The 14,556-nt window shown below is 38.5% G+C and overlaps 2 protein-coding genes across 2 annotated transcripts in view; both read left to right on the top strand.

Annotated features, from left to right (window-relative positions):
* dnah12 (dynein, axonemal, heavy chain 12) overlaps positions 1–7,322 on the top strand; it is a 28,318-nt gene extending 20,996 nt beyond the window's left edge. Inside the window, exons 54-74 of the mRNA XM_027170570.2 lie at positions 23–170; positions 439–584; positions 701–915; positions 1,148–1,340; positions 1,601–1,793; positions 1,873–2,045; positions 2,158–2,298; positions 2,411–2,569; positions 2,682–2,826; positions 2,940–3,090; positions 3,192–3,445; positions 4,725–4,865; positions 4,949–5,086; positions 5,175–5,408; positions 5,518–5,706; positions 5,804–5,907; positions 6,035–6,239; positions 6,407–6,544; positions 6,659–6,750; positions 6,840–6,907; positions 7,022–7,322. Of these exons, the coding sequence (XP_027026371.2) occupies positions 23–170; positions 439–584; positions 701–915; positions 1,148–1,340; positions 1,601–1,793; positions 1,873–2,045; positions 2,158–2,298; positions 2,411–2,569; positions 2,682–2,826; positions 2,940–3,090; positions 3,192–3,445; positions 4,725–4,865; positions 4,949–5,086; positions 5,175–5,408; positions 5,518–5,706; positions 5,804–5,907; positions 6,035–6,239; positions 6,407–6,544; positions 6,659–6,750; positions 6,840–6,907; positions 7,022–7,215 (3,421 nt within the window). The 3' untranslated portion in view covers positions 7,216–7,322. The remainder of the gene's footprint in view (positions 1–22; positions 171–438; positions 585–700; positions 916–1,147; positions 1,341–1,600; positions 1,794–1,872; positions 2,046–2,157; positions 2,299–2,410; positions 2,570–2,681; positions 2,827–2,939; positions 3,091–3,191; positions 3,446–4,724; positions 4,866–4,948; positions 5,087–5,174; positions 5,409–5,517; positions 5,707–5,803; positions 5,908–6,034; positions 6,240–6,406; positions 6,545–6,658; positions 6,751–6,839; positions 6,908–7,021) is intronic.
* Positions 7,323–7,489: 167 nt separating this feature from the next.
* On the top strand, positions 7,490–14,353 carry asb14b (ankyrin repeat and SOCS box containing 14b). The gene is made up of 10 exons (XM_047806892.1): positions 7,490–7,693; positions 8,194–8,308; positions 8,393–8,448; positions 9,196–9,327; positions 9,421–9,579; positions 9,835–10,080; positions 10,542–10,719; positions 12,063–12,606; positions 13,602–13,755; positions 13,916–14,353. The coding sequence occupies exons 2-10, from the start codon at positions 8,202–8,204 to the stop codon at positions 14,092–14,094; spliced, it is 1,755 nt and encodes a 584-aa protein (XP_047662848.1). The 5' UTR covers positions 7,490–7,693; positions 8,194–8,201; the 3' UTR covers positions 14,095–14,353.
* The last annotated feature ends 203 nt before the right edge of the window (positions 14,354–14,556 follow it).

Genomic DNA, 14,556 nt, shown 5'->3' with positions numbered 1-14,556 from the left:
AATATTATCTGATGTTATTTAGGTGGTCTAAAGCTGCAGATGAGCTTCAGAACACATATGATAATTTAACAGGGGATGTGCTGATATCTGCTGGTGTAATTGCTTACCTTGGAGCCTTCACTGCTGGCTTCCGCCAGGATTGCTCTACAAACTGGACTAATCTCTGTAAGGTACTGTATCCACTGACAATATTCAGATCAGTGCTATGTGGTAACTAGCGGCATCAGGTGAATAACACAAAAAAGTCAACTAAATATCTGTCCAATTTTATTTCATACAGTTTTCTCATTTTATATTAATATGTATGTTCCTAGCATAATTAGGAACAGAAAAGTAGTAGTAATATGCATTACTATCCAATCAGATAATACTGGTTCTAAAAGTTTGATTGGGAAGTTTGTGTAAAATAGCTGCAGTAATGTATATGGTCCTATTCAGTCCAAGAAGATCCCATCCTCAGAGGACTTCTCTCTAAGTAAAATCCTTGGTGACCCTATCAAGATCAGGGCCTGGAACATATCTGGACTACCCACTGATACTTTCTCCATTGACAATGCAGTCATAGTGAGCAACTCCAGAAGATGGTACTTTGTACTCATACGATTTCAAACACATAGCAAAACATTTATTATTTAATGATTTCTTTCAAGGATCTGATCCTGATGGTTTGGACTGAGTAAGTATTAAAATATCTTTGCAGGCCTTTGATGATTGACCCCCAGGGTCAGGCCAACAAATGGGTTAAAAACTCTGAGAAAGAGAACAATCTCAACGTGATCAAACTCACTGATGCAGACTATATGAGGACCATGGAGAACTGTATCCAGTTTGGAACTCCACTGCTGTTAGAGAATGTGGGAGAAGAACTGGACCCCTCTTTAGAGCCCTTACTGCTCAAACAGATATTTAAACAAGGTACAGGGTGGAAATGTAACCAATTTACTTATTACGATTTAAATCAAACCAAGATTTGCAGTTTAAGAAAATCAGTGTCAAGAAAATCAGTGTCAAGAAAATTATCATTTTATTATCATATACATTGTGTTTTCATTAGATCATTACGTCACTTCAAGAAGTTTTTTATGTTCAGTATAGGGTTAAATGCTAATGACTGAACATGGTTATGTAATCTATTGTCTAAATGTAGGAGGTGTGGACTGCATTAGGCTGGGGGAGAGCGTGATTGAGTACTCCAGTGAATTCCGCTTTTATATCACTACTAAGCTTAGAAACCCTCATTATCTCCCTGAACTGGCAACGAAAGTGTCCCTGCTCAACTTCATGATAACTCCAGAGGGCCTGGAGGACCAGCTTTTGGGGATCGTAGTGGCTAAAGAGAGGTGATGAAACACACAATATGTGTATGAGGTTGTATGAATAACCTTTACTTTTCTGCATTACATACATACTTGTGGCAATACAGAGCACACAGCTGATTAATAACTATTATTATTTTTCAAGGGATAATGTGAGAAGTGTAGTTATTCAATGTTAAAATGATTATTTTAAGAAGTCAAGCCTTGTATGCTATCACAACTCTTCTTCTCTATATTCTTGTTTATTATTGTGCCTACTTTTGTATGAAACATTTGTTTCATAGGCCAGAGCTGGAAGAGGAGAGGAATGCTCTTATTCTTCAATCCGCTGCCAATAAGAAGCAGCTGAAGGAGACTGAGGACAAAATCCTGGAGACATTACAGTCCTCCGAGGGGAATATTTTGGAGGACGAGAGTGCTATTCAGATCCTAGACTCTGCTAAGATAATGTCAAATGAGATCTTCAAGAAACAGCAGGTATGGTGCTAAGAAACAGCGCTTTCAAACACAATGCAGTGTTGTGACAGTGACTGATTTCATTTTTGTGAACTTTCAGATTGCAGAGAAGACTGAAATTAAAATAGCAGAGTCTAGGGAAGGCTACAGATCCATTGCCAAGCATTCATCCATCCTGTTTTTCAGCATTGCAGACCTGGCCAATATTGACCCCATGTATCAGTACTCACTTAGTTGGTTTATCAACCTCTATATAAACTCCATACAGGATAGGTACGCAGATATATGTGGATAATATATGCAGATATATGCTGTGTCTCAGAGTTTAAGTATCTTTTTGCTCTTTGTATGGCTCATGTTAATTAACCTGCATTGCATGTTTTAGTAACAAGTCAAAGATTCTAGAGAAGAGACTGAGAAATCTTACTGACCACTTTACCTACAACCTATACTGCAACGTGTGTCGCTCTCTTTTTGAGAAGGACAAACTGCTCTTCTCCTTCCTCCTTTGCTGTAATCTGCTCTTGTAAGTTAGAGCAAGACACAACTTTAAATATATATTTTTTGTCAATGTTATTAGAATATTTAGACAACAAATCTTTTATACTGGACTTTTGACTGTCTCTCTGTCTCAACAGGGCTAAAAAAGAGATTATATACTCGGAGTTCATGTTCCTGCTAACAGGTGGAGTCGGTCTGCAGAATGATGTGCCCAATCCTGATCCCAGCTGGCTCCAAGAGAAGAGCTGGGATGAGATTTGTCGAGCCAGTGAACTGCCTGGCCTGCAGGGTCTCAGGTATGTATCTCTTTGTCTTTGTAGGCTTAACTTGCTTTAAGAATATCTAATGAATCCTAGAAGGTTTGTTGCTACTTTCATCGGTTTGTACATGTCTCTGCCTCCTATACAGGGAGAGTGTAATAAACGCACCTGAGAGTTTCCTGCCTATTTATGATAGTAAAGAGCCTTATAACACTTCGTTACCAAGCCCATGGTGTGACAAACTTAATGACTTTCAGAAAATTATCATCTACCGCTGCCTCAGGCCAGATAAGGTAAGTTGTCATTTTCATTTTCGCATACTTTATTTTTACTTAATTTTTATTGAATTAACATTTTTAATCAAATATCGCTCAATAACTCTATTTTTTCTCTCTTATAATAACAGATTGAGCCAGCCCTTGCTAATTATGTGACTGACAAACTGGGCAAAAAGTTTGTTGAACCACCTCCATTTGATCTAAGTAAGAGTTACAATGATTCTAATTCTACGATTCCACTGGTGTTTGTGCTCTCTCCTGGAGCAGACCCTATGGCTAGTAAGTGTTGTTTATTTCTGTAAGCACTATTGTCCTTGTCATAATGAAGAAGATGCAATCGTATGCACCCCTTAGTGACTGTTGAAGCATTTTTTTCATAGGTTTACTGAAGTTTGCAAATGACAAGGACATGGGTGGTACGAAGTTCAAGTCAATTTCCCTTGGACAGGGTCAGGGTCCTATAGCTGTAAATATGATTCAATCAGCCATGAATGAAGGTACATGGGTGTGCCTACAGAACTGCCACTTGGCTGTTTCTTGGATGACCACTCTTGAGAAGATCTGTGAAGACTTCAGCCCAGACACATGCCATCCAGACTTCCGTCTCTGGCTCACTAGCTACCCTTCTCCAATGGTGTTTATACATTTCATTCTTGTGTTAAAAATTATACAGTATCTCACAGAAGTGAGTACACCTCTCACATTTTTATAAATATTTTATTACATCTTTTAATGTAACAGTGACTTTTTCAGAGTGTATAGCTTGTATAAATTTGCTGTCCCCTCAAAATAACTCAACACACAGCCATCAATGTCTAAACTGCTGGCCACAAAAGTGAGAACACCTCTAAGTGAAAATGTCCATATTGAGCCCATTTAGCCATTTTCTCTCCCTGGTGTCATGTGACTTGTTAGTGTTACAAGGTCTCAGGTGTGAATGGGATAGGCTATAAGAACCCTGAAACTGAACTGCAGAACGGTGGCCAGGACCATACATTGGTTTAACAGGACAGGTTCCACTCAGAACAGGGAAATAGACATATGAATGCTGCTAAAGGTTGAAAGGGTGGGGGGTCAGCCTGTCAGTGTTCAGACCATAAGCCGCACACCGCATCAAGTATCATGGTCTGGGGCTGCATGAGTGCTGCCAGCACTGTGGAGCTACAGTTCACTGAGGGAACCATGAATGCCAGCTGTATGTGACATACTGAAGCAGAGCATGATCCCCTTCCTTTGGAGACTGGGCCACAGGGCAGTATTCCAACATGACAATGACCCGAAACACACCTCCAATATGACCACTGCCTTGCTAAAGAAGCAAAGGAGGGCAAAGGTGATGGACTGGCCAAGCATCTCTCCAGACCTAAACCCAAATGAACATCTGTCGGGCATCCTCAAACTTAAGGTGGAGGAGTGCAAGATCTCTAATATCCACCAGCTCCATGATGTTATCATGGAGGAGTGGAAGAGGATTCCAGTGGCAACCTGTGATCCTCTGGTGAACTCCATGCTCAAGAGTGTTAAGGCAGTGCTGGAAATTAATGGTGGCCACACAAAATATTGACGCTTTGGGCCCAATTTGGACATTTTCACTTAGGGGTATACTCACTTTTGTGTCCAGTGGTTTAGACATTAATGGCTGTGTGTTATTTTGAGGGGACAGCAAATTTACACTGTTATACAATGTTGTTCAGTCACTATATTACATTGTAGTAAAGTGTTATTTCTTCAGTGTTGTCACATGAAAAGATATAATAAAATATTTACAAAAATCTGAGGGGTGTACTCACTTCTGTGAGATACTGTACATTTTCAGATGATACTGCCATGCATTGCAGTTGCTCTAATATCTGTTAGTATATTAGTTAGGTATTCTCTTAATAAATTAAAACCTGGCCTATTTGCTATGACAGTTCCCAGTGACCATCCTGCAGAATGGGGTAAAGATGACAAATGAGCCACCCACAGGCCTTAGGCTGAATCTGCTACAGTCCTACCAATCAGACCCTATCTCAGACCCGGTGTTCTTCTCAGGATGTCCAAAGAAAGAATTTGTGAGTTTAGACTCTCAGTGACTATTAAGATTGTCATGTTGAATACATAGATGTGACAATAAACCCCCCTTTTATTTTTATAGGTTTGGGAAAAGCTTTTGTATGGGGTTTGCTTCTTCCATGCCCTTGTCCAGGAAAGGAAGAAATTTGGACCACTGGGTTGGAACATTCCATACGGATTTAATGAATCAGATCTTCGTATTAGCATCAGGCAGTTGCAGGTAAACACTTTATGATGTATATACTGTAGCTGTAAATAATAGAGATTGCACCAACATTTGTTCTTGATCCAGTATCCATTTTTTTTAGCTCTTTGTGAATGAGTATGAGGAGGTTCCTTTTGATGCTATCACATATCTGACTGGAGAATGTAACTATGGTGGTCGGGTAACAGATGACTGGGACCGCCGCCTACTCCTGACCATTTTGGCTGACTTCTACAATAAGGACATCATCAAGAACCAACGCTACAGCTTCTCTCCTAGCGGAAAATACTACGCACCTCCAAAGTGTATTCATAGTGAATATGTGGAGTTTATCAGGGTGAAGATAATTAGGAATAACAACATATACACAGATCAACCAATTCATACATCATTTTTTTCTAAACCGCAACAGATATGTTAAGTTAAAGGATTTTGTATATTTGCAGAATCTGCCAATTACCCAGTATCCAGAGGTGTTTGGTATGCATGAGAATGTAGACATCTCTAAAGACCTGCAGCAAACCAAACTCCTGTTTGACTCCCTGATCCTGACTCAGGGAGGTGGTTCAAAGGGAGGAGGAAGTTCTGGGGGTGACAACAACCTGCTGGATATTGCCAGTGACATCCTGTCTAAAGTACCTACCTACTATCACCTATACTATGGAATAGTAATACTGTGTACTATGTAAAACAGAGCATTTTATTTAAATATTTTGCTATTTATATATTTAGCTTCCAGAAAACTTTAACATCGAGGCCGCCCTTTCCAAATTCCCAGTGCAGTACGAAGAGAGCATGAACACAGTGCTTGTTCAGGAAATGGAACGATATAATAAGTAAGTGCTCAAATGTTGTCTTCAAATGTGTAATTTTAATTGTAATCTAAATGTTTACAAGTTTGTTTTTGATTTTGACTATTTTGTAAATCATGTTAATTATATTGTACATCCCTTTTTTCCTCAGCTTGTGCAAAACAATTATTGTGAGCCTGCAGAACTTGCTCAAGGCCATTAAGGGGCTCGTTGTAATGGATGCCGAGCTGGAGGCTATAGCAAGCAGCCTGCTTGTAGGAAAAGTGCCAGAGAAATGGGCAAAGCGCTCCTATCCCAGCCTGAAGCCCCTGGGCAGCTACGTCACAGACTTACTTGCTAGGCTTAAATTTCTGCAGGTTAGTGCATATGTATTTTCAGAAAATGTTCATGAAACTAATTTATACAACTAATTCAACTAATATACTCATGTGATACAAATTGCCGAGCTTGTCTGTCAAAATATTTTCATAATGTATTGACTGATTTACTGTCTCTAATGATTGGATTGATATGCATTTTTTAGGACTGGTATGAAACAACCAAGCCAAATGTTTTCTGGCTTTCTGGTTTCTTCTTTACTCAAGCTTTCCTGACAGGAGCCATGCAGAACTATGCCAGAAAATATTCTATCCCCATTGACCTACTTGTTTTCGATTATGAGGTATCTACTGCAAGATAGCTCATACACGTTTATACTCTGTCATCAAAAAGTTTTGGATGACATTTTACAAAGCATTTTAGTTTATTTTGATCTTCCCCTGACTGTTTTATGCAGGTTATGCCATTTGATACCTCAGACACCTGCCCTGAAGATGGAGTTTACACTCATGGCCTTTTCCTCGATGGAGCCCGATGGGACAGAAAAAGGTTGGTTTATTTGAGAACAAATTATACATCAAACATATATTTTACTTTTAAATGAAATATATTTTGAGGCTTATCTTCTTCACATGCAGTGGTGTCTTAGCTGAACAGTACCCCAAAATCCTGTTTGACTCAATGCCCATTATATGGATAAAGCCAAGTGAGTGAACACCAGAATGTTCTAACAAGAATATAGCTGATACAGGTGATGTTACAGTATTTTGATATGACAGCTCATAAATTTATTTATTGTCTTCTAATTTTCATATTCTAGCGGATAAGAGAGATATGGTGCATCAAGAGAACATTTATGTGTGTCCTCTCTATAAAACGAGTGAGCGTAAGGGAACTTTGTCCACCACAGGCCACTCTACTAACTTTGTCATCTCCATGACGCTGCTCACAATCCTGCGCCCACAGCACTGGATTAAGAGAGGGGTGGCTATGCTCTGCCAGCTTGACAATTAATGACATACATTTTGAACTGACTATGCAGTTACTGATTTAATAAAAAAATAAACATCATTAACTTTTTGTAATAATTGTATTAAATGATTTCCTGAATGCAGTAATCAGATCTTTGTTCTCGACTGATTTTTTGTTCTTAAAATATTAATTTATAATAAAATGTATATTAAAGATTAAAGTGCCACATCAAGCAAAACTACATCCTTTGTTTGGCAAACTACATATACAGTAGTACACATAGAACATAGTATGCAAATGTTTACTGGCTTTCTGGTTGCCAGCCTTGATATCTTATACCTCGGCTGGATGGCCAAGCTGAGGGTCGGGTGTGATCCATGTCAGAGAGGGGTTGGCTGGACTAGTCCCATGATTTTATATTTTTAACTGTGTCAGGATATAAATAGCTGTGTGTGCAGCGAGCCTGAAACACTCTGAGGTTATAAGTGCAACACATAACAGCAGTGTCCATTGCCGAAAGGTAAAGGAAACATTTGCATCTGAATCTGTATATGTAAAAACATTATTCTTCCAGGAAGGTTTTCAGAGATCAGTGGAGTACTGCATGAGCATGGAGTGTTGCATGTTTATAAGCTACTACAGTTCAAAATTCAAAAGCCAGTAACCAACATTTCTTCCTGAGTTGAAGATAAACAGGTTCTACTTTACAGAGGAACTTAGAGCTTTTGCTTGTTTGCCAGTAATTCTTATACCGCATATACTGTATTTGAGTTAATTGTATAAAGCTTGTTGCATGACCCCTAATGATTATTACAGCTATTATTACACAATACCACACTTATGAATTGTTTTGCTATGATCTAATTACTATGACTACTGTAGCTGTACAGACAATACTTGTAGTGAAACCGAACCTAACCATATCCCATTTATAACAAACAACAGTTTATGACGCACACCTTGCCACTTCTTGAGGTTCCAATAAGTTCCATTTGGCTTTTGTGGTTTCATTGAATTAAGTGTGTAATATGGAAGGCCTTTATGGTGAAGAAGAGTGGGATGAAGATGAAGCAATGCAATACATGATTGAGCAGAGTCTGTTGGAATATGGCAAGTGCAAAGATAAAACTAACAGGTAAGACTCCACATAACATCCTCCAAGACATAATCTACTTGCATACTTGAGTAAAGAAATATAATCACTTGTGGTTTTTAATAGTGATCCTAAATTAGAATACATTGACCATGAAGAAATCTTTACAGCCATATGTGCAGGTAAGGTCTGATTTACTTGTGTTGGGCTTCATGCACCATTTCTTTTTGCAATGTTGTGAGTAAGAGCTTGTGTAAGTCATGTTTTGTGGAACTGCTGATTTTCTTTATATTAATGTGTGTATACTGTATTGCATATAAGCAATTACCTGTAGGCATGGGCATGACAGTGCTGACTTAGCTTTCATAACGGACACAAAGCTCACAGAGTGGAAAGCACTAAATGACTAGTAAGACGCTTGACTCTCTCTATGAGAATAAAATGCCACATTATTTTGCAGCATGACCAACAGAGTCATAGCACCAGAAATGGCCAAAATATTGAGAGGGATAAAAAAGCATCATGGATATTGTCTTGTAAAAGCAGAAGGCTATGTTTAGATCTGTGAAGCACAAGTTAGATCTGTGAAGCATAATTTAACCTTGACAACCCAAAATGTATACTAAAATGCAGTAAATATTTTGCATATTATATGATTTGAATCTGAAGAAGGTTTACCTTAATTAGCTTTCTTATGCATATATATACACACACTCAGGAGCATGAGAAGGATAATAGCATTTTTCGAAATATAGAGGTTTTTCAGGATTTGTGTAATTGCTTGTACAAACAAATTACAACTGTTTTTTTCCAGCTTGATGATTCTGTGTGATAGTATTGTTACTAGTTCATTAGCACTGATAATACTGATACTGTAAATAATCTAGACTATATGTCCTCCTATGTACTTTTCATGCATATGATCACAGGAAATGAAGATGCCTTGCAGATGCTTGTGCAGCACAAGGCAGCAATGTCCATGGCAGACAACAGGGGATGGCTACCTCTGCATCAAGCAGCAGTCCAGCAAAAAAGGACAATTCTGGAAATCACTTTTTCAGGTCTGTGTGTTTTTGTCCAGAAGCCTCCATTTACAGGACCAAAATGTCTAAAGCTGTTAATTGAATAATTTAATTAAATAATTGCATTATCAGTATCTTCCAAGGGGGCAAGTGAGTCCCGTACACTGAAAGGAGAGACTCCTCTGTTTCTTGCCGTTGTGAATGGTCTCAGAGAGAATGCTACTTTCTTGCTCCAGAATGGCTGCAGCCCTGACTGTCAGAATGAGGATGAGGACACCGCATTAGTTGGGGGTGTGCCATAACTATTCTCTTTAGTAGTAAAGACACTGGAAGCTATTGTATTTAGGTTGGCTATATAGTTTAAAGCAACTTTGTTTTCAGTAGCAGTTCCAGGACATTTGAGTCAAGTTTTTATGTACAGCATAAAAGCATAATCTAGTAATAGTTTAAGATAAATAGCTTTCCAATTGAGTATCAGCAAATGTGCTTTATTATTGAGATGATGTGGGTCATATAAATCAGCATGTGTTTTGTGTCTCTGAACAGCCATAAAGAACAATCATTACGATTTGGCCTCTCTTCTTCTGCGTTACAATGCTACAGTGGACCAAAAAGGCAACCTTCAGAGAACTGCTCTGCATGAAGCATCCCTGTTAGGCCTAGAGGACTGTGTGTACCAGCTTCTTCAGGCTGGTGCTGACCCTGATGCCTATGATGCCACAGAACATACACCTTTAGCACTCGCAATACAGGCTGGGCATTTGAATGTTGTGGAAATCCTACTACAAAAAGGTCATTTAAATTGTGTTTTGAAATATAGTTGTTTAAGGGGTAATTCCTGTCATTTCAGTTAATATTGAATTACATCATATGACACCAGAAGGTCCTTGAGCATAAACAATGGGTATTTCCTCCTTTTTTTTCTGTTGTGGAAGTAATGTGACAACCAATTAAGCAGCTGAGAAGTTGTGTGAGAGAGAAATGAATCATCTCTGAGTGCTCAACTGAGGCATGTAACACAACTGTTTAGCTCAGAGTTTGAAAACATGCCATGCTTAATGTGCTGTGTTGAAATTTTTTTCTATCCCATGGTGATCAGTGGTGTTTATATGCACACTAATTGGGCACAAATTAGTAAAGTATTCATGTACTTTGCAGCATTGTTTATATTGGCTTATTTTGTATGTGAATGATAAGTGAAGGCTCCTCTGTGATACCTGAATTTTTCCTTTTTTTCCCACTCTCATTCTTAGGGGCCAGCATATGGCCAAAGCTTCACCCTGTAGAGTCTGTATCAGTGCTGTTTGAAGCTGCAGCATCTGGAAACCCTGATATAATCGCAGTGCTCTTGGAGTACGGAGCTGACCCCAACACTCCCACACACACAGGCCATCTGCCCATTCATCGTGCTGCTTATCGTGGCCATCTGCTGTGAGTGAAAAATGGTCTCTTATATGATTCAATTCAATTCAATTCAATTCAAGTTTATTTGTATAGCGCTTTTTACAATAGACATTGTCTCAAAGCAGCTTTACAGAACATAAACATAGAGCAGAAGGTAAACATAATTAATGATAAAGGAAATAACGAATAATAAAAGATAAGAATTAACAGAATAAAAATTCTAGATTATTATTAGATGTATATAGTTCACAGTGTGTATGTATTTATTCCCCTATGAGCAAGTCTGAGATGACTCAGGCAGCAGTGGCAAGGAAAAACTCCCTTAAATTGGTAAAGGAAGAAACCTTGAGAGGAACCGGACTCAAGGGGGAACCCATCCTCATATGGGTGACACTGGGGGTGTGATTGTAATATACAGTCAAACAAATGTTGTATTGGTGTGAGGTTCAAGGACTTCTGATCTTCTGAGCACCACAGAGTCTAACTGGAGATGTCTCAGGATTCTTAGAGTCGGCCTCGGCTCAGTGGATGTCCAAAGGCTTCGTCCCACAAAGGACGATGGGAGCTGGTACAGTGTCTAGATGCCTCGGGATGGGTACAAAGAGAAAAGCAGTGGAAAGGGATCAACATATCTGCCGTTCATAAAAATGTGCTGGTCTGATGTACTGGTGCATGATATTATGGGATGTATTATGTGTACGCCTGACTGAAGAGATGAGTTTTTAATCTACATTTAAACTGGGAAAGTGTGTCTGAGCCCCGAACACTATCAGGAAGAGCATATGAATGCTCATAATTGTCCTGACCCATAGTGTAGCCTTCTTACAGTTAATAGGTAATAAGAACAAGAATTTAAACAATTTAAATATCATGAATGGTCATATAATATTCCAATATCATTCCCTATTACAGTACATGCACCTATCCACTCTGAAGGTACACTATGTGTACAGACACTTTACCAACCTTTCCCAATAATGTGCTTATTGAACATCCCATTACAGATTTAGTCCTGATAATTACCTCCACTCTTCAGGCTTTCTATTCATTGTGCTCCTTTGTGTATTCCACTTGAGTTCTTATATAACACCCTTACCTAATCATGGCTTTATTGAGCTCGCTTTGTGCACAGGGTCAAAGTCGTGCTGGAACATGATTGGGCCTCTTAATTCCAGTAAAGAAAAATTTAAATGGCATACAAAAATCAGAGACATTCTAGACAACTGTATGCTTCTTACTTTGTGGCAACAGCTTGAGAAAGTCTCAAATTTGGGTGTGATGGTCAGGTGTTTACATACTTTTGGCTATATAGTGTATTAATAAATGTCTGTTTAAGATGCTTTGCTCTCGATCCTCTCCCATCATTACAGAGCATTAGAACAGCTGGTCCCAGTGACTAAAAAAGAGGCTATTAAAGAGAGTGGTATGAGCCCACTACATTCAGCTGCTGCAGGTGGACATGCTCAATGCCTTGAGCTTCTCTTGAACTCTGGGTTTGACCCCAACTTTATGCTCCATCCACGAGTGCGGAGGAACTACGAGGATGAGCGCAGATCAGCACTTTATTTTGCTGTGTCAAACAGTGACGTGCAGTCAGCAAGGTTGCTACTGAAGGCTGGTGCTATGCCAAACCAGGACCCTGTCAACTGTCTGCAAGTAGCCATGCGCCTGGGCAACTATGAACTGATCAACACTCTGCTGCGCTATGGAGCAAATGTGAACTACTACTCACGTGTAAATACAACACACTTTCCCTCTGCCCTGCAATATGCTCTGAAGGATGAGGTGATGCTCCGGATGCTGCTAAACCATGGCTATGATGTACAGCGCTGTTTTGACTGTCCATATGGCCAGGGATCTCACGTCCCTGTCGGCTACGAGGGCTGGAGTGTTTCTGTGATACGAGATGTAGTGGTAAGACACCAGTTTTTAGATTGATGTCAAATTCAGTGCCTTTTCTTCTGAATTTAACTATGAAGTATAGGGACAGAGTGGTCTTAAAGTGTGGGGGAAAGGGAGGAGGGTTGGGACACACTAACTACCCATTCTCTAAAACGATAGCATATTTGATGGATTTTGATGGGCAAAGAATTTGATCACTTATGGTAGTAGGGTGTGCTTTCTGGTCTTTTTTTTTTTTTTTTTTTGGAGATGCTCTAAACCCAATAATCTAGCTGTTACAATTTAGACTTTGTCAGAGTCGATTTCTCAAATTCTTACAACTTGCATTTTTCCTGCATACTACTGTTTTATTTCTGCCTAATATATCCCATTCCCTTGACAAGTGCTGCTGTAGCAAGATAATCAATGTAATTCATCTATCCGTGGTTTTAATGTTATGCCCGATCAGTGTATTTGTCTTGTCACATCAAAGTCACGTGTTTAACTCTTTACTGACAATGATCAAGTTAGGATATTTAATAGCATTTTTAATTACGACTGAATGCAATTTCATTGTTGAATTCTGCACCAAAAACAAACTTGCTATTCCATGTAAATAGCAGACACAGTCCTTAATTTGCTATGTTGTCATTCACACACTGTTTGTGTTAAGTTCTGTAACATATTTGTGTGCATAGCTTACCTTAACCTTTACACCCATATTCCAATCACACCTCTGTTGAGACTACACTATGCAATTAAAAGCAAACTTATATAAAATAATTATATCTGCTTTAAATATTAGGAATTACATTGCAGAACGTCCGTGAAGGTAGCATGGTCATATGACTATGTCTTGGGAACCAAGAAACACATTCATGACAAATGTTCTATAAATGTGGCTTTGTCCTATACATAATTTAGTAGTGCTATTTCTTAGTGGTGTTTCTTTTGCCCCTTTGTCATTATATATATAAAAACCTGCACACACCAATGAGCAACTACTAACACAATATTTCTCTCTGCAGTTCTGTGAAGTGATAACGGTGTCGTGGCTCAAACACTTTACAGGCCAGGTGGTAAGAATCTTGCTGGATTATGTTGACCATGTCACTTTCTGCTCCAAACTCAAGAGTGTCCTGGCAGAGCAGAAACAGTGGTCAGAAATATGTAAGATTCAAGGTGTGTGATGAAAAACTTGAATATACCATGCATAATATTATACATAAAACTATACCTATCAACTAAAATTCTATAATTATTTTTAAATTAATTAAAAAAAGATGTCAAGGAAGTTTTAAGTAAGCTCAATAATGCAGTAATATTTTTGCTTTCTTTACAGAAAACACTCGAAGCCTGAAGCATTTATGCCGTCTTAAGATCCGCGAGTGTCTCGGCCGTCTGCGCCTTAGGGCTCCAATTTTTATCAGCTTTTTGCCTCTGCCAAACACTCTAAAGGACTATATTCAGTTCAAAGAGTATGATATATACAACAAAGGAACTATGGCACAGCTGGAATAAGACAGATTTTCACTGTCTTTATTATTTTTTTGTCATGCCACGTGTTGCCATATCCCACAATGTATTGCTTATTCGATATCATTTGGTTGTTTTTAATATAGGTTCTGGATTATTTCTTCATCATGGTAAAATTTTGCAAAATGTAATATATTTTTAACAGCAGTCTACAGACAGCCCAAGTTTATTCCATTTTTCATTCAAACACCAATGTTACTTATTTATTCAAGGCAATATTAAAAGAGCACTAGGAATGTTTGTGTTGGATTGGTTTCTTGTCTACAAATCTTGTCTAGATTCCTTACTTTTATATAAATCATTCAAATCTTATTTAGCTTCACCAAGTGAAACCTTTGAGACCTTTCTACAACTCTTTCATAGGCTAAAGTTTAATATTACATATAAATATTTACAGATCAAGCCACATTTAACTGGAAAGTATGTTTAATTATTTACTCTCTTGAC

The sequence above is a fragment of the Tachysurus fulvidraco genome, chromosome 23 (genome assembly GCF_022655615.1).
Source record: "Tachysurus fulvidraco isolate hzauxx_2018 chromosome 23, HZAU_PFXX_2.0, whole genome shotgun sequence".
In the NCBI taxonomy this organism is placed as follows: domain Eukaryota; kingdom Metazoa; phylum Chordata; class Actinopteri; order Siluriformes; family Bagridae; genus Tachysurus; species Tachysurus fulvidraco.
The sequence above is the reverse complement of the archived record's forward strand: the minus strand, read 5'-3'. Positions and strand labels throughout refer to the sequence as shown.